Below are 25,487 nucleotides of genomic sequence, written 5' to 3'. Positions count from 1 at the left end.
ATGTTTAAACATTAGTCTTTGGCTCTTTACGGCGGAGGTTTGGTCTTACCACCGTCTGGAAGCAGGAATGGAGCTGAGTGAGGAAGGGAGGTTTGTCCTGCAGGGCCAGCACTCTCTTCTCCACCATGGTACACTCCACATCGTCATCCTGGATCACCACATCCTTCTTCAGGATCTTTATGGCCAACAGCTCCTGAGTAGACTTGATCTCTGCCAGCATCACCTGCACACAGAACGACAGCCACAGGGTCACCGTCACTGGAGTATGGTTTAGGTCTGTTACTCTTCATTAACCAAACAACAGACACAGGTCCACTGTCACTCAAGTTTGGTTTAGGTCTGTTACTCTTCATTAACCACACAACAGACACAGGTCCACCGTCACTGGAGTTTGGTTTAGGTCTGTTACTCTTCATTAACCAAACAACAGCCACAGGGTCACTGTCACTGGAGTTTGGTTTAGGTCTGTTACTCTTCATTAACCAAACAACAGCCACAGGGTCACTGTCACTGGAGTTTGGTTTAGGTCTGTTACTCTTCATTAACCAAACAACAGACACAGGGTCACTGCCACTGGAGTTTGGTTTAGGTCTGTTACTCTTCATTAACCAAACAACAGCCACATGGTCACTGTCACTGGAGTTTGGCTTAGGTCTGAATTGGTCAGAAAAAACACCCATTTTCTATGACAACACTTAAATTTCATATTGCTAAATAAATGATTGTTAAAATGTCAAATGTATGTGTAATTCTGGTCATAACTCTGTATTCTTTGCATGCTCTGTAATCTCACTGATAATGCTCTCATGTCTTCTCACAGACAGCTGGACAGAGCTGAGACTTTTACTGCTGGCTTTTGGGACAGTATGTAAAGTCAATAAGTTACACCCTGACATACCTGATGGACTTAAAAACGCATACAACAAAAAAAGCCGGACAATTTAGGTCCGCCGAGATAAAGTTTAAGAAAGGTCACCATGACATCTGGTCTCATGTGTCTACAGACATGAGCTTGCCCTTTGAGACATCGCACAGTGCTTAGTGAGAGAGTGTGTTGGATTCTCTGTGAATAAACCGGTGGGTCAACAGCTATAAACAATTAATGGGCAGGAAATTGAAAAGGCGCGTGCATTCACAATTCAAATCAATAAACAATTCTCGACTCATCCTGTTTGAATTCAGTTTATTATTTTATTTATTGTAGGTAGAGTTGGATTCAGTTTGACAGAGCCGTCTTCTTCACACATTACTCACACTGTCTAACTGACAAGAGCTGGCATACCAGCGAGCTAAAAAGCGTCTCTAAGCCAAAGAGGGTTTAGAGGAGCCATTTCCACCTGCTCACCTTGCCGAAGCTTCCTTTTCCCAGCACAGCCAGGAAGTTGAAGTCAGTGAGTTTGACTTGATCCAGGCTATTGCACGGCAGGAAGACTCGGTTATCGTCTAGAGGGGTGACTTTCTTACCAGGGCCCAGCTTGGCTTTCTGTACAGAGATAGCAAAAAGAGAAAGAGAAAGAGAAGGAGAGAGAGAGAGAGAGAGAGAGAGAGAGACAAAGCTGAAAACCAAAAACGTAAACCGATGCGAGAAAAACCCCCCAAAAAAAACAGAGATCATGAGGGGTATGCTCTCTCTACATCTGCTGCTGAGCAACTCTGACACAAAAGATCCTAAAATAAAAACCGGAGGCTCTCAGTAAACAGATGGAGAGCTGACACAGATGCTCCAGTAAAGGACAAATAGCAGGAGGAGTTGGATGACATCCTGTGATCAAATTAAAAAAAAACCTACCGGTTCTCACAAGTGCCATACAGCATCTGATACATGGGATTAGTGGCAAAGCGAACAGCCTGTAAACTATAAGCTCGTGCTTTAAATGGAAAGGGAAAAAAAAACAAAACAAAAAAACCCTGCTAACAGTATACGCGTGGATTTTTGTACAGTTCCCAGAAGGCACTTAGGTCCGACAGAATATGACGTACGATCGGACATGTAAACTCGCGAAATATTTTTAGTTTTAGTGTTTGACCAAACAAAACTGGTCATATATGAACTTATAAGGCTTTATGCACCAAAATATGCTAAATTTCTCTGCAGCCAGAACGCCAAAATATTCAGCATCGTCATATTTTTGATATATGCATTCCTAGCAACGTGCGAACGCTGCGTTAAAAATCATAATGCCATGCACAGTCCAACAGGCCAAGATGCACTTCAAAGCAAGTCTATGAGGGTGTCTGCAATTTCTCAGCCTCTATATAAAACAAAACACATCTCATGTCAGCTCAGGATACACAGACACCCACACACCCTAACATAGCAGCACGCATGTGCAAACACACATACACACACGCATTCTTACACACACACACACACACACACACACACACATACTCGTTCACCCACAAACACACACACACACACACACAGACACACACACACACATACACACTGTGACAGCCTCCTCTCTCAGCTTCCCACCTCTATGACAGATACTTTTTCTCAGCTTGCTATGAGGAGCATCACATTCACGCTCACTGCTGGTGCCACACGCACACACACACACACACACACACACACACACACACACACGTACACACGCACGCACTCACACACACACACACCCACACACCTTTCGTTGACATTAATAAGCATCAGTGGCAGCCTGTGCTTAGGGAAAGCCATAAAGTTAACAACCTGCTTAACAGTATCACACTGAGGGGGCAAATCTCTCTAAACGAGACCGAACTCGCTTGCAGGACACTGGATATCAGAAGTGTTTAGGTTCGCTGTGGGCAGGGTTAATGGGGCAGCTGCATTGCGAATGGTAGAGCACACGCTAGCAATGCAAAACAAGCCAAAACAGGCAAAACCGATCCACACCATAGACGAGAGGCCGTCGAAGCCGCACTATTCCTTCAAACGCACCTGATCCTTGTCTTCAACTTTATGATCCTGTAACCACAGGAAAGAAGTGAGCTCTACACACACACACACACACACACACACACACACATACATGCATACACACTCTCACGCACACACACACACACACGCTTACACACACACACACACACACGCTTACACACAGAGACATCATCAGAGTCTATACTGATCCAGTCTACCATATATACTAGATAAAACCATTTTGATGACATGCTATCTTTGCCCTTGGTTAACTTGGCATCTCTCTGAGTACCAGGTGCCTCAGATTTGATTTTAAAAACAATAGAATATGGGAAACGCAGTTTTAACCAACATCACAGGGTGTCAGTGAGACTTCATTGACCCTGACAGGCTCTAATGACTGAGTGACACCGAACTGTGGATTTGTAATCATTTCTGAAAGACAGACAGTGAGAGAGAGAGACAGAGAGAGAGAGAGAGAGAGAAGTCAAACAGCTTTGGCTCCAAAATTGGCGTGTCAGATCGATTCCTCAAGCTCTTTATGAAGTTGGAGAAAAATACTGTGTGCCAAGGGAAGATTCAGCCTTACTCCTGCTACAGCACACATCTAACAACCTTACAATCAGACAATGTTCACATACAATGTTCGATAAAGACATTAAGACATACCCTAGGAATGCAAATCTTGATTTAGTAGTGAATGAAGATCTTTGGGTTTGGCGGCATAATATTTAATAAGCACAACTCTAGCTGTGATTTATTTGATTATTGGGTATTCTGTGAAATAAATGAGCACCAAAGAACACTATCAAGCCATGACAAAGACTAAGGGCCATACATTTATTCAAAATAGTCCCCAACACCTGTTCATGAAACCCCATATTAATACCTCTTGTTAGGATACCCTAATGTGAAGTATATGATCTATAATGTTGGTTGTTTATTGAATTTTTCGAGCTCATAGAGTGACACCTGGTGGTTGGTTTTTAAAAGTGTTGTAATGACATCTATGAACACTCATTCAGCATATATTTTTTAATCACTTAACATTTATCTCCCAAGATCAAACCATCAGCCAAAATTTTCATAAGTATTTTCATTAAATTTGCTCTGCCTCTATATAGCATGCAAACCCAATACCATGATGAATTCCTGCATGTCAGTACTGCTAACAAATTATTTAAACAAAGATGTTATATATATAAGACAAACAACCGGTGTAATAACCATAAAAATCATAGGACACCTGCAAGCATATGACATAGTGTACACATGGCAAACACACGTTCACAGATCCGCATGGTCGTCTAATTCCTGTTATACTTAAGTAGGTGCTCTGCTTCCATCTTGTGGTGGAGAAGTGAACTAGCAATGCTGTGCTTAACGTGTATTCTAGCGCTATAGCCTAGCATATGGTTACAGCAACTTGCCTGAATGAAGTGCAGCTGAGTGTATGAGTATAATTCCCTAAAGTACTGTTTCTTGGGAAGTTGCTAACTAAATTAGTTATGTATCTATATAAATTACTCTATAATGTCAAAATAAAATGATTCCAATTATATAATGTAGCTTTCAGATTAACACACTCCTTGCTCTTTCTTTCTGACAGAAGAACTATGAAAGGATGGGCAAAACCCCTTTTTTTTTACACAATAAAACATTTAAGTACTTTTCATTTTTCAATGTAAGCATGTAAATCGAGGGAATGCATTTGAAGGCATTGCGCTAAAAGTTTTGGTGGTAACAAGATTTATAAGTGTTCGAGGGAATAACTATTTTCTGAGCGTACTGCAGATCCAATACAACGAATGCCGCCTGCTACAGACCAGTAGAGTTGTGGTGTAATAGTTTATGACTAGCTGGTGAGACCTCATTTTAAGCTCAGAAACGAAAGGTAAAAAACCCACTGGCCCTACCACAAATCTAGTCTATCATTCGTCACGGGCTCTGGGCTTTAAAGCTGAAGCAGTTTCTCGTTTTATTGGCTGACAAATTGCTAGTAAATTGAATGTGGTTACAGTGGACTGAAACGACATTAAGACAATCAGAAGAGCAGGCGGAAAGAGTGAGAATAGATGATGGGTAATTGGGCAGAAATGAATGCGGGAGAAGGGAAAAGAGAGGGAATGGGAGGACAAACAGACGAGTAAAAGGGGCTTGAGAAAGAGCAGAGCTAGCTATGATGTCACTCGATAAGAACGGGGGGGGGGGGGGGCAGAGAGAGAAGGAGGGAACAGAGAGAGAGAGAGAGGGGCAGAGAGAGAGGGAGGGGGGCAGAGAGAGAGAGACAGAGAGAGAGAGAGAGAGAGAGAGAAATTTGTGAATGCAGTAACAGGACTGAGAGAGACTGAGACTAAAACTGAGATGAGATAGCTAGATGTTCCGTGACGGTGGTGTCGTTTCTCCAGCAGTGCGTTTAACACTATGTATGATCGTACGTGAGCACCTAGAGGGAGAATCCCTGTAAGTGAACAAAGCGTCAGGAGACCTCCCGCCAGGGCAACGGGGTGGGACTGAATGCCTTTGATAAAGGGGTACAGGCTTCCACCTTACTCAAAGGGTCAAGAGAGGATGCCTGGTTGCTATGGCAACAAGTGGAAGATCCTTCCTAACTCAAACCTGGGGGACAGGGTGTTAATAGGTTTGAAGGCCATGGAGGGAGGTAGGATGGAGCAAGGGGAGCTGCGTGTGTGTGTGTGTCTGTGTGTGTGTGTGTGTGTGTCTGAGTGTGGGGCAAGCATTGCGTGTTTACTTGAATTTATGAAACAAAACAAGCAGACCGCATGATGACGGATGTAGATACAATAGGAAAATCCATTTAAAAATGTACTCGTCAAATAATCTCCCACTTTCATTTCAAACCCTGAGCAAATATTCTCTGTCTCGGAAATTACTACTCTGCATTTATTAATCTTGTGATCTGGACCAGAACAGCATCTGAATAAAACATGAGGCAGTTTTTCCACCGTGTACCTTTTGTGAGAGCAGTTACACAAGCTCCGGCAGAAGAGTCAACTCCCTAACAGAAAGAACAAAGCGAATCTTTAAACCTACAAAGTCTTAGCCCACGCCAGGGTGTTTGTCTTATTACACTCATAGATCACACACAGCATCAGTCAAATACAGTACTACAAATACAAGCTCCCAGTTTTCATAATGCATTGATAAACCAGAGGGCAAGAGAAAAAAAAAAAACCCAAAACAAAACAAAACAAAAACGCTAGAGGGACGGCGCTGTTTCCATGGTGAAGTCACAAGCTGTTAAGTTGATAAGTTGCCCCCTAAACGGGGCGTTTCTAATTCTTCCGCGGATCCATTCCAAGAAATAGGATACGCAAATTGCCCCATTCGTTGAGGTGTGGGAATATTCAGTGAGACAGATTGATTCAATTAAGATGGTAGCAGCGTCGTGAAATGCTTCGCAAAACCACCGAGTTGTGTTAGATGAGATAATCTACTTAGCGCGAACCATACGGTTCAGTGTCAAATAATTGCGTCTTTCTGTCACTGTCAAAAGCTGGGAAAATGAAAGAAAAAAAATCCACAATAAAAGGTTTACTGTTCATCATTAATTTTGAATGTAGTGCCGCTTTCACGACCGTGAAAGATAAAAAGGGTAAAGTCTATTAACGGTACATTATTTCAAACCCTTCTGAAGTCTGCTCCACCAACGTTAGCTTTGCAACTGAGTTTTGACACAGTGCCAGCTATTGATTAGAACTTCCCTTAAAATATTGAAACTGATTTACTTAGCTTTCATCAGCGAAAACACAGTGTAGCTGCAGCGGTGTCAAGAGATCCTGACAGAAACGCTTTATATCCATTTCCGAGTAAAAGTATGAGATTAATACCTTTGGCAGCCAGGGAGACAGAAATCAAAGATAGTCAAGAACCAAAATGGCCGACTCAGGTCTCACCTCAAACTTCTGTCTGAGTTCTGAATCCCCGTCATCCTCATCTGGAATGGGCACGTTGTAATATTCACCCTCCTCCTGGTTCAGCAATTTGTACCTGAATCAGCGACAGTATTAATCATTGTCAAATGTGCTGTAGGTGTGTGTAATATGTGTATAATGTTATTTCACAATTCAATAATACTGAAGCGTTTCATTTAAGGGCTCTTGAAGGATATCACTCTTTTTCCTGAGTATATATTTTTCTTTTTTTTTTTTGCTCACTATCTACTGACTCTTATTATCATGGCACTTCCCCTTTTTGTAACTTATCTTTTATCTTCATATTCTGTTTAACTCCTGCCATTCAGTGGCCTGCCTCCCCCTCGTCATTATCAGTATAGACTGGCTTTGGCCCCAATTACTTCATCACGGGGCCTGGGGCCTCAGCTCTAGCCTGGCCTGGCACTGCTCTCAGGTTGGCACCGGGCTCCAAATACATCACTTTTTTATGAGTGCCTGTCACAGACGGGCACTTCAGCGGGCAGAGAGACACCGCAGGGCCGCTCGGTTATTTACAGACAGGTTTCATCGCCTTCTGATTCAGCGGCTAATACAGATCTGGAGGCTAACGTAGCCCCGAGACGATAAAATAAAATAATAATAATAATAATAATAATTGTGATTGGACGTGCTCAGTGTTGGAATGTACGCAGAGACACAGTCGAGAGACTATAAAAAAGAAAAGCAAAGTCTGTTCTTTTGTGAGAGGGTGAAAATGAGAGAGAAACCGTTATAAACATGTAAACTCTGACCGATCAAACTATATTAGCGTGTGCTTTCATGAAGCAAGACAAATATCTTAATACCTTATCTTCAAATATCTTAGCTTTCAAAATCGGAGAACGTTGTTGTGGTATTGGGGTATTTTTTTTTTTTTTTTTTTGTCATTGGGAATCCACACACACACACACAAACCCACAGCTAAACATAGGATGGACTCACCATCCACCCACGGGTGATTTCAGCAGCTCAGACACGCCAAAGGACAGGGAGCCCATGAAGTCGTTCCTGGTGGTCCGGTCCCAGTCCCATACTTCCACTGACAGCCTGCGGTCCTTATCAGTGGGCTTCAGTTTACTGTAGAGCACACAGATACATTAGCCAGCTTTTAGGCCTACAATACCCATAATTCCTCAGACAAACACAGAGAGATTATGATTCACCTGTTTGGCTAGAGGGAGACAGCTGAGGGGAGAGAATTATGGACATTATGACAACTAAGGTCCTGATTACCTAAATATATGTGTTACCTAAATAATCTTTAAAACACAGTTTTAAGGATCCCTAGATAAACGATAAGCTGACAGTGGCAATTTACTTGTGAGTCATGCAGTACACTGAAGAGAGCGGTGCAAGAGTAGCCATCATTAGAGGCCTGTATTGACTCACAATGTGAAGGACTCATTCCAGATGGGGTTTAGAGAGGAGCGGATGGTCTTAGTCTTTTGCTTGGTCTCATTCTTGGGATCGGGGATGAGCTTGAGCTTTACATATGGGTCAGACAAGCCGTTGGGGTCCATGGGAATCAAGTTCCTTCCCTCGTTCACTGTCAAACAACAGCAGAAACCAAACAAAGAGGCCACCCAAATAAGTTAAAATGCACTTTCAACACTGCTACTGCTGACAAACAAATAAAGGGATTGCAAAAAAGGAGTTGAGTGAGAGGCAGGCAGAAAAATGACAAAGGATTATGAACGATATTTTGTTAGTGTTTTCCGATGCCTACGACTCTTATAGAAACTGAGCCCAGTCTGAAATCCTGTAAAACTTTGCTCATTCATTCATTTGTTTATACACACATATACACACACACACACACACACACACATACTCCTGCACACCAAGCTTTTCCAGTTAGCATATCAGGCATACCCGTCTGAGGAGAGGAACAGACTGTTTGTTTATCCTTATTAAAGTACATAATCAGATGGCTTTAGCAGTAATTTATGTTGACTCTGTGCTCTATCCATCAGTAGCTGAGTCAACTCCTTCCTCTCTGACGGTTCTCCTTGATCGCTGTTAAATCCAACCACGCAAATGGAAGAGCCAGACAATCTTATAAAACATTAACTCTGATTTATGGCCTGGAAAAAAAAAAAAAATCTAACACCTGTAACAAACTGCCACCAAATAAAACAATGCATTTTTCAAACAGCGTTGAGAGGAAGCAGCAAATTAAATGAATAATTGAGTCCCTCTTAGGTAAACATACAGCTCAGTCCACGAATCATCTCCTCATGCAGCGGAGAGACAGGTCAGGGGTCAATATGATAAGCCATGTGCAAATCAGTGCTTAAGCGTCCACTGTTTATGTCTCTCTGTCAGCAGCTATGGGGAAAATTTCTGGATAATCTGTTCTCAAAGCGAGGTACTGGCTTGTCAGGTGGGAAAGACTTTCAGGACGTCAGCAGAACATAAACACAGACACAGACACAGACACAAACACAAGCACACACACACACACACACACACACACAAACACCTGTTCAAGAACCCCCATCTACCCTTCCTGGGGTTTCACAAAATACGTGGTAGTTCAAAGTCTTAAACTGAAACAAATGCGTACAGCGATCATCATAGACAAAGCAAGTTACACAGAAACGGTTTCACAAGATGGATGATTTGGCCTCAAATGCGTCACAGATGATAAAACACAGTTTGACCTGGGTGCACGCGTATGAGGGATCTGACTCTACCGACTAGAAAAAGGATAGATTTACAGAAAGTGGTAGCACGCAGGGGGTTCGTCAGTATACCCCAAACGCGTTCGGTCACGGTCGTGGCTCCTCCTCGGCCTCCGCTGCGTTATTACCACTTCTCAAGGCTCATTGAATCTTGAGAGACACAGACTCTCCTTCAACTAGGACCAGACCCACAGACAGCTGGAGCGCCACACACAACCAGACTTTTAATGGATATAAATCAAGACGAAAAGACCATGCAGATGACAACACCGAAAAAGAGTCTGGAAGAGCTGAAGGATAAGACGCTGTCATGTAACCTGGAATTTAACAAGCATGCTAAGACAAAATGAAGGAAGAGTAGAGGCAGCCTCTGTTAAAAACTGACATGTTTGTCTTTCATTAAGAATGTGTGGTAGAGCCATGCAGAGGATCTCACACTAATAATGCATACACTGATGACCTTGGAAATACAGTGCTTTTCTGTAAACTGTATTAAATTAAGTGTATTAGGATTCATCTAGGGACAAAACGTCAGACCTTGCCCACGACCACGTAAAGGTCAGGTTTTGAATATTTAAAAAAAAACAAAAAAACAACAACAGCATAAAAAAAAACAAAAAACCATGATGAATGTAAACTAGTTGAAACCCACTGACCTTTGAAAATGCTAGGGCTGTTTCTGCAAGACTGGGGTTGACACAAACTGGCACAACAACATAAAAACGTAGTTTTGGGGGCAGTCGGGGTAAGTGGTGTAGGAGACACACGTGCACACACTCACAGACACACACGCACACACGCACGCACACACGCTATCAGACAGCAACTGGACAAGCCTGTCAATCCTGCATGAAAATTTACCTCCCAATGACCAGTAGGAGGAACCATTGTCTTTCAGTTCATTCGTAAGTACAGAATGTACAATCACTCTCAATCACAATCTCTCTCTTTCTCTTTTTCTATCTCAGCCACGAGAGGAACTTCACACAAAACCACCTGCTGATCAGTGTTACACAGAGTGGCTGTGTGTGTGTGCGTGTGCGTGTGTGTGTGTGTAATATGGAAAGCATACAGTATTAAAGAACATAATATGAGACAGACTTGATAAATCACATAAATGTGTGGAATACAATGGGAGTAACCTGAGGGGTGTACAGTGAGAGCATTACTACTGCAGTTATCTGATTATTTCCACTGAGTGAATACGTTTCCACGTGACCAGAGCTGCATGTTATACGTGTCGGTTCTCTACCTAACTCATGTGAATGCAGCGTGTCGACAAGCTGTCAATCAAATAAGTCATCACAGTATTTTGTGCCAGTTGGTTGTTAAACTTGACGGCAACATTATTACTAAAATGATGAGTTATTACTATAACTCTGAGTGCTTTGTTATGATCTGTGCGTGAGGGTAGAGTTTTTATTTGTATTTTTTGAATGACTTTCATACCTGCATGATGTGGGTCTAACTTCCACATTCCATTATGAGATAAACACCAGACACATTACACTAAGCCAATATTTGACTGGCATACAAAACATTCATACTTTCACACAGGCGTGTGACATCGTATCTCCTGAAGAAATGCCTGATGACAAAGCAAACACAGAATTACAAGCACAACAGAGCCTTGAAAGAGTGCTAACCACACCGGAAAAGCGAAAAAAAAAAAAAAAGAAAAAGTACATGAAAAAGTATTGTGTCGTATAAATGTTTTGGGAATCTCCCACGCAATCATATTCGGCGGTGGCAATTCGTCCTCGTCCAACTCTGGCTCGTGTTCTTATCAGAAACGTAACCGGGCGAGAAACTGCTGTTTCAGTTTTTTCTGAAATCAAAATGGGACGACTGGAATGAGTCAGGGCAGCGGGATTCCGTCTCCACCCTGTAAGGGCATAATGGAAAACATAAAAACTAAGCCTTTTCAACACATGTTCTGCCAGGACACGAGAGCGAAAGGCATCCCCGTCGACACCGGATCGGATTACAGAACGACTTGGGCTTTTCAATTACATTTCAATAAGAGTTACTCCTGCCTCTTCTGTAGACAGGCTCCTAAATCCCACACACAAGTACTATGAGAAAGGAGAGAATAAATATCTTCTTCAGGTGGAGATAAACAGCATCAAAATGACTTCTTTATATGCCAAAAAAAAAAGTAATTTTCCAGCATGCTTTGTCCTTCCCTTTATACACTGATGAAACCATTGTGTAAATCATTACTTTTGTCCTCCATTTGCTGTGTCAGAGAGTCCACCTCCTTGTTAGAGGTGTGTGCGTGTGTGTGTGTGTGTGTGTGTGTGTCTGCCTGTGTGTGAGAGTTTATAAAAGCAATCTCTAAAGAAACTTTTGGTGTGACTGACGGGTGTGGAGAAAGAAGAATCGTGCGCGCACACACACACACACACACACACACACACACACACACACACACACACACACACCCCGTTCTGAGAGAGAATAAATGTTGTTTAGTAGAAGGCAGCCAAGGCAAACGGATCAGGAATACCAATGAAATTGCTGTGTTTAAGAATCCAAGAGACCACAACAGACCTGAACTAAACTGAAAACAGACCGGATAGGATAAGAGGTTAGTGCTTAATGGTGTGCATGTGTATGCAGTAGGTAACTTTGTGTGGGAAAGACAGAGAGGCAGAGAGGGAGAGAGATGAGAGAGAGAATGAGAGTGTCACTATTCAATGTGTAAAAACGTGAAACTTTTTCTTGGTCAGTAAAGAATACGCGTGTAGTTAATAAGTTAAGTTAAAAAAAGGGGAGCCTTATTCCTGTTGTGCGTGATCTCCTCCTTGGGTAAACATTTTGTCTCAGCTGAATGAAACGGACCCATCCCCTTTTGCCAATCCACCACACCATTACAAAAACCACACAGAATGAACATGAATGACAGATTTATGGACCTCATACTGGGTTGAGGAATGTTTTCTGTGTTTCTCTCTCTCTCTTTCTCTGTCTTCCTCTCTGGCAGTGAGGCTCTTATAAAGACTTAACTTCTTCATGAGCAGATATAATATTATACAAAGATGTATGAAAAAACCCTTTTACAAAGTAAGCAACCTTGAGCAAACGTCTCACGTTACAGAGAATGCGTTTAACAAACAGTGTTCTCCTCAGGCTTATACAGAGAGAAATCCTGCCTGTTCCACATCAACTGTAAAGTGTCCACTTTCACACTGTGTTCTGTCTTCTTCCCCTTCTGCTCCTGTTTTTTATACTCTAGATGACAGTGCTTAGCAACTAGATTTGGGGGGAATAACAGAAGCCATAAACAGAAGTTAGTTATAACGATATTAGCAGCATGTTGTTAATGTTAATGTTAGGTTAATGTTGATGTAAAGTTGGTACCATTAACATTTTTAACACAGAAACGTAACACTTTTACCTATCATTGCACAGAAACCCATATGAGCACATGAGCTAGTCGCAGTGATATTAGCAACATGCTGTTAATGTTAAGTTAATCTTAATGCTGACGTTAAGTCAGTACCATTAACATATATAATCTTGAAAATAGCTTATGTGACGCATGGAAAGGAAACTACCCTCGCCCCCGCTAGTTCTGACAAAAGCCAGGGAGTAGTGGAGGTGACGCGGTTGATGTCACAGTTTGGCAATACACGCTGTCACATTTTCATGACTTACTGGTGGACCAATCAGGCGAACCCGTCATCTCAGCATAGCTACTGACATTTTCCTTCCTTATGCTTGTGGTCATTATAGAAAAAAAAGGCGGAAATGCATCGGAGGTTTATTCGCTTCGATTTGATTTTTGGCAGAAGGTCGGGTTATGATGGGGATGACTCAGCCCTGGCGAGCGTGTCTGGGCACCGCACTGTCGTTAGGGCCAGTGAAATATTGAGCGGGCTGGTGGGGGGGGGGGGGTGTACATTAGCATAAGAAAACATTGAGTGAACGTTGCCAAGCCACACTGGCACTCAGCAAAATGAGTCTACATTACCCTACACCTCCGAAAATGGAAGTTATAGCTTATTTGATCCTGCAGAAAAGAAAGAAAGAAAGAAAGCAAGAAAGAGAGAAAGAAAGAAAGAAAGAAAGAAAGAAAGAAAGAAAGAAAGAAAGAAAGAAAGAAATAATTTTGTATTGATACAGCTCCCACTGCAATGAGATCAGATGACTAATGGAATTTATTATTAATGGAAAATACGTTTTTCTACGCAAGTTTCAGCCTCAACACAAAAGTTTTCACGATCTGTTGAGTTCACTTGTGAAAGAAGCCAATACTGTCTTAAAAAAAACAAACAAACAAACAAACACTTTCTGGCATCACACTGAAGACGTATACAATAGAAGAGCATAAAATGTATTAATCAAAAACAATTTCATCACTGTAAAAACCACAGAGACAACAGGCCATAAAAATGGCTTCTTCCATTTTAATCTCAAAAGATAATAGCAAATGATTCACCAAAAAAAAAAAATTAAGGACCAAAAATAGACACCACAACAAATGACAAACGCCAAACTGACACGAGTCAGTTGTATGACGCAGTGGACTCTTAAACCAAAAATAAAATACATATTGTTTGGCTGAACCTTTCCACCTGCAACCGATACTTGTTTGTTTTTTTGTGTGTATGTGTGTGTGTGTGTGTGTGTCTGTCTGTCCTGACAAATGTAACAGTCACTTGCACTATGCAAACAGTCCTATCCATTTTGGAGCTGAGAACTGACTAAGCCTGTCTTGATGACCTTCTGATTTTTCAGCCAAGCCAGGACTGCCGGACAGTCATAACTTTACAGAAAACAGACAGCATTGTCCACGAGGACAAAGAGAGCATGGATGTTAAGTGGTGTCTGTAGGTGGCAGAGGTGACGGCATGTTCCAGAATCTCTCACAATGCCCTGTATTTATCTGAGAATGAAATACACAGTTTACTTGACCAGGGCTTTTTAGGCCGGGCCGAGGCAGATGAAACACGGCCATTTTACTCTTCCCAGAACTTCCCTCAGTTTTTAAAAACTTTTACAGAATTTCTTTCTTTCTTGTTTTTTTTCCCCTAACCCGCCTTCTTTGTCCTCTCTGTCTTTTTGTCTCCTTTCTTCAGTTTCCCTGCTCTATTCTCCTCTGTCTTTCAACATTTTATTTTTCAAATATTCATCATATCTCTCTGGGATATGTTTATTATGATTTAATAATGCAGAGATATTAGGACCAGACTCTTCGGAATTGGACTAATTATTTATAGTGTACCTGTGAAATCTGGTTTTGTCTACCAGTATAAATATTAGCGATAAACACCAATTTCAGTGCCTTTTTTTTTTCTTGCCCTTTTTCCATGATGCAACAGTGCTTGGACTAATTCTCATTTTGCCTCTTGTGAAATTCATATAATCATATTTCTCAGGTTAATCAGGGAAAAAAAACTGTTCACTGATCTCAGTTTAATTAGAGATCAGACAGATGAAGACCCCAATTGACATTTCCACAGATCCTCCCCCTTGTTATCAACTCTTAATTTTACTACATTTATCACCAGTGACTCTCATCAGTCGTAGTATTTGCCTTAAGCTTCTCTGTCGCTCTGCTTGTTTGGTAATACCTGTGAACACTACAATACTTAAAGGGCAGGAAGCCATTTAACAAAGCTCTTTTCATATTTATATTTATTTAGGGACATAAAAAAATAGTCGCCGATCTCATAAGAATTCATGAGCTATTTTCATATTTCTGGTACTGTCAAAGTGCATTATCTTCCTGTTTGGTAACCTACGTGCCAAAACGTATTTTTAAAATCACACGTCACAGTCGGCACAGTCTCTGATGACTTTGTATTCAACTCTGATGTATGAGTTTTCTATTGGAAATGGTGTGGGCAGGTAAAATGGGGGCTTTCTAAGGGCAAACTGTCAACATGCCAGTGTGATCTATCTATTAGTCTGTCTATCTGTGATAGGGAGATATTCTAACTCACTTGACTTGACATTTTTAGGCTTGCAGAGAGTTGAAATTCCTGCTTCAAATGTTACACTTCTGGAAAAGATAAGATGTCTGCAATATTAACTGATTCAGAGAACCAAAACAGTCCGTCTGGTCGGAAACTGAGTGAAGTATTTGGACAGCTGATCGTGATTATATGAGGACTGATGTGAGAGGTGGCTTCCTTTCAATTTCTCCCATTTTTTTTTTATCGCGTGATCGGCAAGTCTGTAAACATTGCGTGTGATGTATGCGTGCGTGTGGGAGTAAACTGATCAGCGTATGCACACACGCATGCACACGCCCACATGTTCAATAACTGCCACCACCAACATTAAAATGTCAACCATTTCAAACCCACACGCACATATACATGCCCGTGTTACATGCACACACATATACACATATACACACACACACACAAACACACAGACACACAGACACACACACACACACGCACGCACACAAACACACACACACATACACATACACACACACAAAACCTATTCTTAAACATGTCATTCTGACAAGTTCCTAATGACATTTTTTTTTTTTTTGCTGTTGCTGCGATGTGTGAGTCAGGGTAAAGCAGAGAACAGCGTTCTCACCGTGATGGCCTCTGGGACAGAGTCTGCCGCGGCGGCACTCGCGCGGTTTAACTCACTACGCCACTTTTAACCCCGTCCGCCTTTTCCCTGACATTCGAACTCCTCAGAGAGGTAGAGAAGTTAAGTGGGTGCTGTAGCCCAAGGCTAGATTGTAGCCCAGCACTGGGCAGTTTTGACTGGCGGGCTCATTCCGAGGGAAAGAGAGGGGCGGGAGGTTGGGGGTGATAAGGTGGCGGGGTGTCCGCGGAGCCCTCCAGCTCTGCAGTATGGATGTTGTGAGAGCCCGGGGAGGTGTGCGTGCAGATTTTTTTTTTTCGGAGAGTAATTAGGTCCAACACCCCAGAGCAACACATATAAACACGTACAAACAAACACACACACACATCACCCACAAACTGATGTACACAATGTGCGTACACAGCTACGCCTGACACCACATAAGCACCCAGGTCCTGAAGGATCCCTTTCAGCAAAATCAGCTGTAACTTTAAACAATGTCCATTACAGTCTTCTCTCAGACTGCGGTTGAGAGCTAAACGTCCAGAGGCAAGAAGATTATCATCATCCATATTCGATAGATATGTAGCCTAAATGACCATTTTAATGTCTGTTGTGAAACGTGGGAAAATTAAAACTTAAAAGCTTTCTCATAAAATTCATAGCAGAAATAATTTTCTGCGGCTGGGATGTGTCCGCCTGCCTGGACGACGTGACGGAATATTCCGGAACGCTCTTCCTGAAAAGAGGCCAAAGAGCTCATTATCTTTCTCAACGGCCGACACGCTTCCCGTTTTACTTCCTCCTCATTTCAGTCCATTCGGTTGAATGTTGCTGATCTCAAGAGAGAGAATCTGGAGAATATGAATTCCTGGTGTTGTACAACATCAGTGGAGAAATTCAGAAATTCAAATGTTTCCCCAATGTTCACTAAACAGCAAATCGATTTTTTTTCCTGCTTCGCCTCCACATTATATTTATATACGCATTGTCAATGATAAGAAAGGTTCATGTAAAACCATAGGCATTAATCAATTGTGTAGTGAACCGTAGGCACATATGACTGTGAAAAATGGAATTCCATTGACACAGATATACCAGACTTTGGGGACTGCAGATGAAGCCATTGCTCGCTGATCTGTTCCATGTCAGCCTTTAACATGCCCTCGTTAATCTCTCTCTGTGAGTAAAGAAGACATAATATGTGTCTAACTGGGCAACCATTCACATTAAATAACGTTTGAATTCAGCTGGCAATGCTGAACGTATCAAATTTGACACATTTTTTTAAGAGAGCGGGACTTGGCACCGCGGCAACGTCGTAAAAACCGACTCTGGGACATTTTCTCTTCATTCCCAGCGTTGCCTTTTTTTCACTGTCATCTAATGTTCGTCGACGACGGAACAATAAGCGAACAGGACAAATGTCTTCTCTAGAATAAGAAAACTTTTTTCTTTGCTTTGCTGCGCACACCTTTTCCCTCTTCCTCCTCCTCTTTCTTTTCTGTTTGCCCAGCGCTCATTACAGAAGACTTCTGCAGAAGCACATAATCCTTCACCTGCCTGTTCCGTCCCCCGCCGCACCCCCCCCCCCCCCCCCCCCCCCCTCCCCATGCGTTCAGTCAGATGTGCTATAGCAGACGCCCCGGGGTCCAATTTAACTTGGTCAAAAAGCCCATCAGGCCCTATTTAAGCAACCCTTAAATCATTCCCTCCGCCCAGCTCAGCACATTTCCATTAGGAGGAGGAGTGTTGAAGAATTGGAAACAAATGAGAGCCTCCCTTCTGGATCTGTCAAAGATTGAGATAAGACGTTTGACCGGCAAGCCTGAGCGAGGAAGATACGGGTTTGGCGTAGTCTCTGATTGTTATTCACTGAGGCAATGAGCAAAGCTCGTTTGAGTCAGAAAGACGTTCAGCTATCGATCTGTCGAATCACTGCAGGAGGTCAGCAGGGTGTGCAAACGCACACACATGCACAAACACACATATGTACACATGCACATACAAGTGTCAATGAGCCTATACATAATAGCAAGTTCGAGATGGTACTAAGCATGTGAGTGATTGTCTCATTTAACTTATGTTAGTGGACAGTAGCAAAGGCTGAAAGAAGGTAATGTTGGCTGTTAAAACTGGTTTATTATAACAAGGCATACTCTGCTAATAAAAGGCTGGGCCTACCTGTTTAGGCTGGAGCGTACGCAAAGAGTGAGAATGACTGACACACTGTATGTGGTGATCCGCATAGACGACAGGTTAAGACTAAAATGGATTAGAAGATCAGCTATGTCTGGGTGCTGCATTGATTACATGAGAACTCAACGAAGAACCTCTGTGATTTCAGGAAAAGCGAAGCAAGCCTTTTAGATACAGCTAAGGCCTGTGTCCTGTTTATACATTATGACAACATTAAAATAACACCATAGTGATGTTTAACTAATAGCCAAAGGATAATCAGGGGGTGAACAGGCTAATTGATCCTGGCAGGATTGCGTGTGTGTGTGTGTGTGTGCGTGTGTGTGTGTGTGTGTGTAGGTGTGTGTGTGTATGTGTGTGCGTGCTGAGTGTTAATTTGTAAATCTGTTAGTGCTGACAGGGCCATTGGGAACAAGCCCAGGGGCCAATCATGGGAACGGGTCTGTTGCAGACCTAGAGCGAAGCAACATTAGTTTTAAACATCACGCAAGCCAAGTCAAGGCCGCAACGGGCAACGAAGCAATCTGTTCAAGTCAGATTCCGAAGAGGTGAAACCTCACATGCATTTTGAACCGCTGCAGTCATTAAGATTAAGATGATTAATGCAGAAAAATTTACGTTCAGCCCCCGAAACATCCGCCAATGGCGTTTCGATCATAGCGCGTTTTTAGCAATCAACAGCCCCTTAGCATCCCGTGGAAAAAAACAAGACCAAAAAAGGTATAGCTGAACGTTCCTGACATGAAAAACAAAAGTCTCTTTCTCGCTCTCTCTCTCTCTCTCTCTCTCTCGCAGGAACTGATGTAGTTTTATCGGCATTGCTCCAAAATCCCTTTGCTACAGTATGCCCCAGACATTTAAAGGGTTTGATTTTTCTTCGGTCCCCGTGTAAACCCTGCAGCACAATACGAGGATTTAGCATCAGTTGTCTTCATCTAAATCCCTATAAAATCTCCAAGAGCGCCCCTAAAAAAAAAAATCCCTGACAAATTGCCCCTTTTTGAATGTCTCGTGTGAAAAAAAAACAGACTGTGGAAAATGCCTTGAGACCTCGGTCTTTAAAGCCAGAGATTAGAGTGACAGGTGTTTTAATGAGGTGTGAATACTATTACCTGTGACGCGCATTTCATCCCCAGTGACTTCAATCTTCAGATACAGACGTCCTCTACGCTCGGTGTGGTCAGTCCCACACAGACTGGGCACGTTCAACACACACTGCTTATGCACATTCATATCACAGGCTGAAGATACACACAACACATGTGCGCGCACACACACACACACACACACACAGACACACAAGTGAGAGAGAAAAAGAGAAAGGGAGAGAGGGGGAGAGAGAGAGAGAAAGGAGAAAGAGAATGAGAAAACGCACAGTAAATTCAGCTTTCAACTGGTTAAGAGAACCTGGGAACATTTGTCCAATTTCACATACGTGACGGGCTCACACCCTGCTGTTTAAAATGAATTGCTACATTTCACACCTTTATTATTCAAATGTTCATGAGTAAGAGGGAAAGCAACAACCACCTGCTGATGAATTCAATGATATTAAATATTACAATATTACAGTTAAGCGCATTACCTAAAGCTTTATTTAGTAAAGCAGTGCAGGACACACCAGTGTGATGTGCTTTAAGAAGTAGCAAGATTTAACTCGTTAAAATACTGGCACTTTATATTCAGACTCTCTCGAACAATTGACAATCATTATTAAAATCTCAAAACTAAGCTATTAGAGTAAGTGGAACGCATCAACCCTCCAGCAGTAGAGTTCTTTTAAGGTAAGAAGGCAGAGGTGAAAAAAAAAAAAAAGAAAAATGAGTCAGTTTTTCATTTCTGATACGGTGAGATTTTATTATGCTCAGGAGCTGCATGATAATGGGCGAGAAGGGGGTTTGACACGGCTCCCGTTTCTCCTCCGTGGTCTCTTTACCGGAATGTTCTGTCATAAGCACATAGAGGCCAAAATAAAACACTCTGTGGTACCCCTCTTTTTTCATCAGATTTTCACCCGCGGCTCGCATTCAGAAAGACAGAGAGGCATACGAGAAAAAAAAAACCCCTGTAACAACTGCTCGTTTCACAGATCAGTGTATTTAGACTTTAGAACTGATTGATTTTTGCAGAGTCAAGAGTCAGTACTCACTGTCACATTTCATCCCTTGGTGGATGAGTCCGTACAGTAAAGACCCACAGTGATCACAAAATGTAGGGCTGCCATAGGTGTGGATCTTGAACTTGTGCTTGCTCCTGGGGTCCTAAAAAATGGCAGAGGGAGAGAGAGAGAGAGAGAGAGAGTGAGAGAGAAAGGGGGGTAGAGAGAGAGAGAGAGAGAGAGCATTAATTAACACTATAATTCAATTTAGAGTCCCTAAATCAAGCTCAATAAATCAAAAGACTTTTGGAACAAGCCCGGCAAGGCTTAAATATGAACTGCGGTGCTGTAGGAGTCATTTGATATTTTGACATTCAGTCAAAACAGACTTGATGTAAGTTCAAGGAGCACAAGCTCTCTCAAATATCCGGATGTAAAACTCAAGAGACCCCAGACAACTGCAACTACAGCGGCCCTCTGACTTTGAAAATAAAGCAATGTTAGCATGCTACAATTTTTAAAGCAATGAGCAGAGACATGATGGAACCCAAAGGTTGACATGATGGAACCCAAAAGTATTTTCAGTGTAACAGCCAGGAATAGAATACTAAACAAATCAGACGTGTAAAACTGTAGAGGCATGTCCATTAGATAGTCATATCAACCCTCTTCATTATTAAGTCCTCCAATATGTAAATACAACTTGCTTTATTTATGATACAATTGACGATGAACATGCTGAGCATGATTACAGATCGTCTAGTTGTTACAGGAGGAAAAACTAGCAGTACACTCATCAGTACTTGAGTTGATTCCTGACAACAACTTCATTTAGAATTTGTCATGACTTCAGTTAAACTTTCTTCCAATTTCTGAAATGCCCTCAACTTAGAATTCTTCTGTTAATGTTTCCCTGTGCCAATATCATTTACATTTGATAGAAGTACAGGAGAGACTATTCAAACAAATCTGACATTGATTGCTTGTTGATTGAAGTCTTGGAGCTTGCTGTCCAATCATGTTCATTTTGTAATCAAGAGTTTCAGAAATCGTCCAATCAATGTACTGGGTCAAAGTGTAACCTCTGTGTCTAATTGCTAGTGTTTCTTGCTGATTAGTTGGAGAAATGCCTAAGCTATTTGACAGATCATTGAATAGCCTTTTTGGGTAATGCGCCATATCTCAATTTGGATTCTGCAGATAATGGTCATTCTTCTAACGTGGGGTTGGAGTATTTTGCAGTGGCAAATGTCTGTGTGAATGTCAAACTGTACAGTAGGTAGAGAGAAAAAGGCTCAACTTGTATGTAGCGCAGTGTCTTGAAATATTTATACCAGGGAAGCTTGCGGCCATTAACATCTCATAGTCAACTATGTACGTAAATTCCTTCAAGGTTCGGCATGAAGCAAAATAACTACCTATGGGATAAAACATAGCAAGAATTTCCACACTGAAAAGCAATAGACAAAACAAAGTGAAAATCGTAACTCTGCCAAGAGTCTATAAAAACTTTAGTTTGTTCTGGATGACGCTATTAGCGTCTGTGTTAGCAGTATTATTAGCCTTGGTGCTCTTTATTCTGTCTCATATCCTTAAGACAGAAAACAGGACATTTTCCTCTCTCTCTCTTTCTCTCTCTCTCTATGCTACTAAACAATATACATGTCTTTGTGGAAGCCAGATGAGCTTGTGCCAAGTGGAATTTAACAGCCAAGGAATGGCAATTCTGCTCAAATCTAACCCAGGAGAGTACAGCGCATCATCCAGTAGCATTTAACAGTATAGCATGCCCTTAAGTGGCAGTAAACACACCATACATGGTGACGACAGAAAAACTAGATAACAGAACAATATGACAAGAGGTCGCAAGGTCATTCAAGGCCTAGACTCAGATATGTAGCTACACAGAAAAGAAACAGGATGATGAGAGAAAGCTCAAGTGTGCAGTAGCACGGAAAGGCAAAACGGTCATTGCAAATTAGCGTCATTGTAAGGCCAAGCTTGGACAGTAGTTAGAGTTTGCCGGTCTGTCACTGACAGCTGCAGTTTAAAGGGAAGGGGTTAAGGAGCTTTCACAAGCCAGATTTAGGCACACATGCTTTATAAAAGCACACCTTTATAAAAAGAGAGGTAGAAAAACTCTCTGTTTGTAACAGTGTGTGCGGCAGCCTCAGTGCTATCATGTACTGAGCATTGTACCATTACCCTGGCTTTGCCCTGGAATATTTTTAATAAGGGTGTTAATAATTTATCAAAGATACTCATGTTTTATGGATGTTTGTAATGGGCCTATGAGTGAATAGCCCACCATTTAGTGTATCACACAAAAAAAGAAAGAAACAGGAAAAAGAATCACCTACGCCATTCTTTTCAGGTCACTGAGAAAACACGTCTTTTCGAGAAAGACTGCTCCTTTGTGCTATAATTGCTGTAGCATGAGACAATGCGTCATCATTTGAGCTGATATGAAAAGCCTTAATTAGCACGGTGCCATTTTAATAGCCTCAGCCACTTCCTCTGCTTTCAACCCACCAAGTTATGGTATTTGATCACAACACACACACACACACACACACACACACACACACACAAAGGGAGACAGAGAATCACACACAGATAGAAGGAGAGGCACACACATAGCCACAAAAGCACACACACATCCATAAAAACATACACAGCTACCAAAGCACACACACATCCATATCCACAAAAACACACGCGCACACACACACACACACACACACACACAGGGAGACAGAGAAGGGGGAGACAGATAGAGAGAGGGGGAGAGAGAGAGAGAGAGAGAGAGAGAGGGAGATACAGGCAGACAAACACAGAGACAGACCGGGGATTCCACATAGATAAAGTGAATCATAGGTTCAGGCTCTCTGACTGTGGGATGCTGTACGCTGTCTCTTGCTCATCAAAGCCTGGCTGACTGACTCATACAGAGGGTGGTCCCACTGAGCTGGGCCCTCTACAGGCACCTGATGCCCTCAAGCAACAGTGACAAACACACCCAGAGACACAAGGGTCCAGCCACAGATCTTAGCCCTGAGGCCTAAACCTCACTATGACTAGTGCTATTAGGACAACTACTGCTACTACTGCTGCTACTACCACTACTATTACTATCATTTGTCCTCCTCCTCCTACTACTAATAGTCTTGACTTCAAGAATTTCCCTTTAAAATGACTGGTGTGATGTGATATGGTATGATTTCCTCCGTATGTTGCATGTTAAGCATTGGAATGTGGGGACACATTAGCAGTCACCATAAATATGTCATGATGTTTTTCCCAAGTGACCGATCACACTGTTAAAACTGTTTTTATGCTGTGCCTCTGTGTACTCTGCTACGTGTACGTTACAAAACCGCCCCGTGTCCAAATGTGGAGGCCAGCTTTTAAGGAGCCTGCTAGAGCCTTAGAGTAGTGCAAATGATTGCGTCAGACGTCTGACCAAACTCTCAATTACTTTAAAGCACGTCTTTAACAGCTGGGTTGACCAGCTCCTTCCTGAGAATTTGGATGGTCAAAACAATGCAATTATACTTTTTTTCCTTTCCTTTTATGAGTCTAAGCGCACTAAGTTATAAATAAACATGTGAAAAGATGGGACATGGTATTCTTTAATCTTGAACTAAGATAAGGTTTCTAACTACCCTTCCTAATTTTGTCTGGTCTTTGCCATTTATTAGTATAGGAGAAAAGCTAATAAGAGAGAGTGAGAAAGAGATATTGAAGGAGTGAGAGTGAGAGAGAGAGATGGAAAGAGATTATGAAACAGAAATTGGATTTATACCACACCATTACACAACGACTGTGTCTGATTGATTTCTCATGCTTTTTATCAATGTTGAGATCTCCACTGATCTCTCAGAAGGAGGATTTTTACTTCACCTCATTAAAAATCTTTCCAGATATGAATTACGCTACAAGGCCGTCACCTTTAAATGTGCGAGTTTTCCACTGGAGATAACATTGGTTTCCACTTATGCAAACATTTAAGGTTCCACTTAAACATCTATCTTTTGAATGTCGCCCATTTAAAGCCTACAGAATTTGAGTGAATGTAAACACAGTTGGCTGGTTGTAAAGATGATGTCCAAACGTGACCGATTATCTCACAAGACGAGGTGTCTGTCAGCAAAGTCACGGCGTTACACACTTCAGATAAACGTATAAGTGCACAGAGGGAACAGAGCAGCCGTGTCAGTTCTCTGGATGGAACGCAAAAACGCCTGGATAGTTTTTTTTTGTTGGTATGGCGACGCAGTAACTGAGACATTGCATAAGTATCTGGATGAGTCTCCAAGGAAATCTGCATTTATCTCCTTTTGACTAAGTATTCTCGCTCTCTTCAAAACATGCTCTTTCTCTCTGTCTCTCCCTTTGCGAGCTGAGAATATCCTTAAACAGATTAGCATAGGAACATCTTCACACGAGGAAGCATTTACCCCCCCCCCCCCCCACCCCCCTTTTTTTTAAACTTGTAGCTCCCTATAAACACCTCATCTTATAAAAGAAAATATATATATATATATATATATATATATAAATAACTAAAAAGACTTAAAAAACTTTAAAACAAAAAAACAATAAAACCTGGGGTTTGCCAACCGTTTTCATTCTAAGGCGCTACATCATCCCAGCTTGTGTCTCACTGTGTTTCAGTACTTCTGTCTATACAATGATGACAGACACAATGGGACACGGCTGCAGGCGCGCAAATGCCAACAGAACAAACCGCTAAGTTGTTTAATAGGGTGCTAAGCTACAGATATAATAACATCAGAGCACTTAGTTAGCCGCTCTTCTGACCATGAGGGTGCTTTTTTTCACCCCCCCCCCCCCCCCCCCCACTGCTGAGAACGGAGACAACTGTGCTGTTTCACTTCATGTGATGGTTCACTGCAATGTTTCCTCAGTGTGGGGTCAGCCTTCTCTTCTCCCTCCTCTGCCCACTCACTCGCTCGCTCGCTCGCTTGCTCGCTCGCCGTCCTCTGCTCTGTGTCTGTGACATTCTGAGCTGTGACCCAAAGAGTCTGAGTGTTTGAGTTTTAATTGCGTTGTTGTCTCCT

General features: G+C 42.1%; 1 protein-coding gene across 4 annotated transcripts in view; it reads right to left on the bottom strand.

The window, feature by feature from the left end:
- The window catches only part of prkcaa (protein kinase C, alpha, a), a 113,430-nt gene that overhangs the window by 30,281 nt on the left and 57,662 nt on the right, over positions 1-25,487 (bottom strand). The window contains exons 4-11 of one of the 4 annotated variants that reach the window (XM_030780995.1): positions 20,455-20,566; positions 19,418-19,546; positions 8,251-8,407; positions 7,804-7,938; positions 6,823-6,916; positions 2,923-2,953; positions 1,346-1,479; positions 50-223 (exon numbers count right to left, since the gene is read on the bottom strand). In XM_030780995.1, coding sequence (XP_030636855.1) covers positions 50-223; positions 1,346-1,479; positions 2,923-2,953; positions 6,823-6,916; positions 7,804-7,938; positions 8,251-8,407; positions 19,418-19,546; positions 20,455-20,566 — 966 coding nt within the window. Of the gene's footprint in view, positions 1-49; positions 224-1,345; positions 1,484-1,688; positions 1,722-2,922; positions 2,954-6,822; positions 6,917-7,803; positions 7,939-8,250; positions 8,408-19,417; positions 19,547-20,454; positions 20,567-25,487 lie in introns of all 4 variants that reach the window. The other 3 variants (XM_030780994.1, XM_030780993.1, XM_030780991.1) reach the window with 3 other exon arrangements.

This window comes from Chanos chanos, chromosome 8, assembly GCF_902362185.1.
Source record: "Chanos chanos chromosome 8, fChaCha1.1, whole genome shotgun sequence".
In the NCBI taxonomy this organism is placed as follows: domain Eukaryota; kingdom Metazoa; phylum Chordata; class Actinopteri; order Gonorynchiformes; family Chanidae; genus Chanos; species Chanos chanos.
Note: the sequence above shows the minus strand (reverse complement) of the source record. Positions and strands in the feature narration are given on the sequence as shown.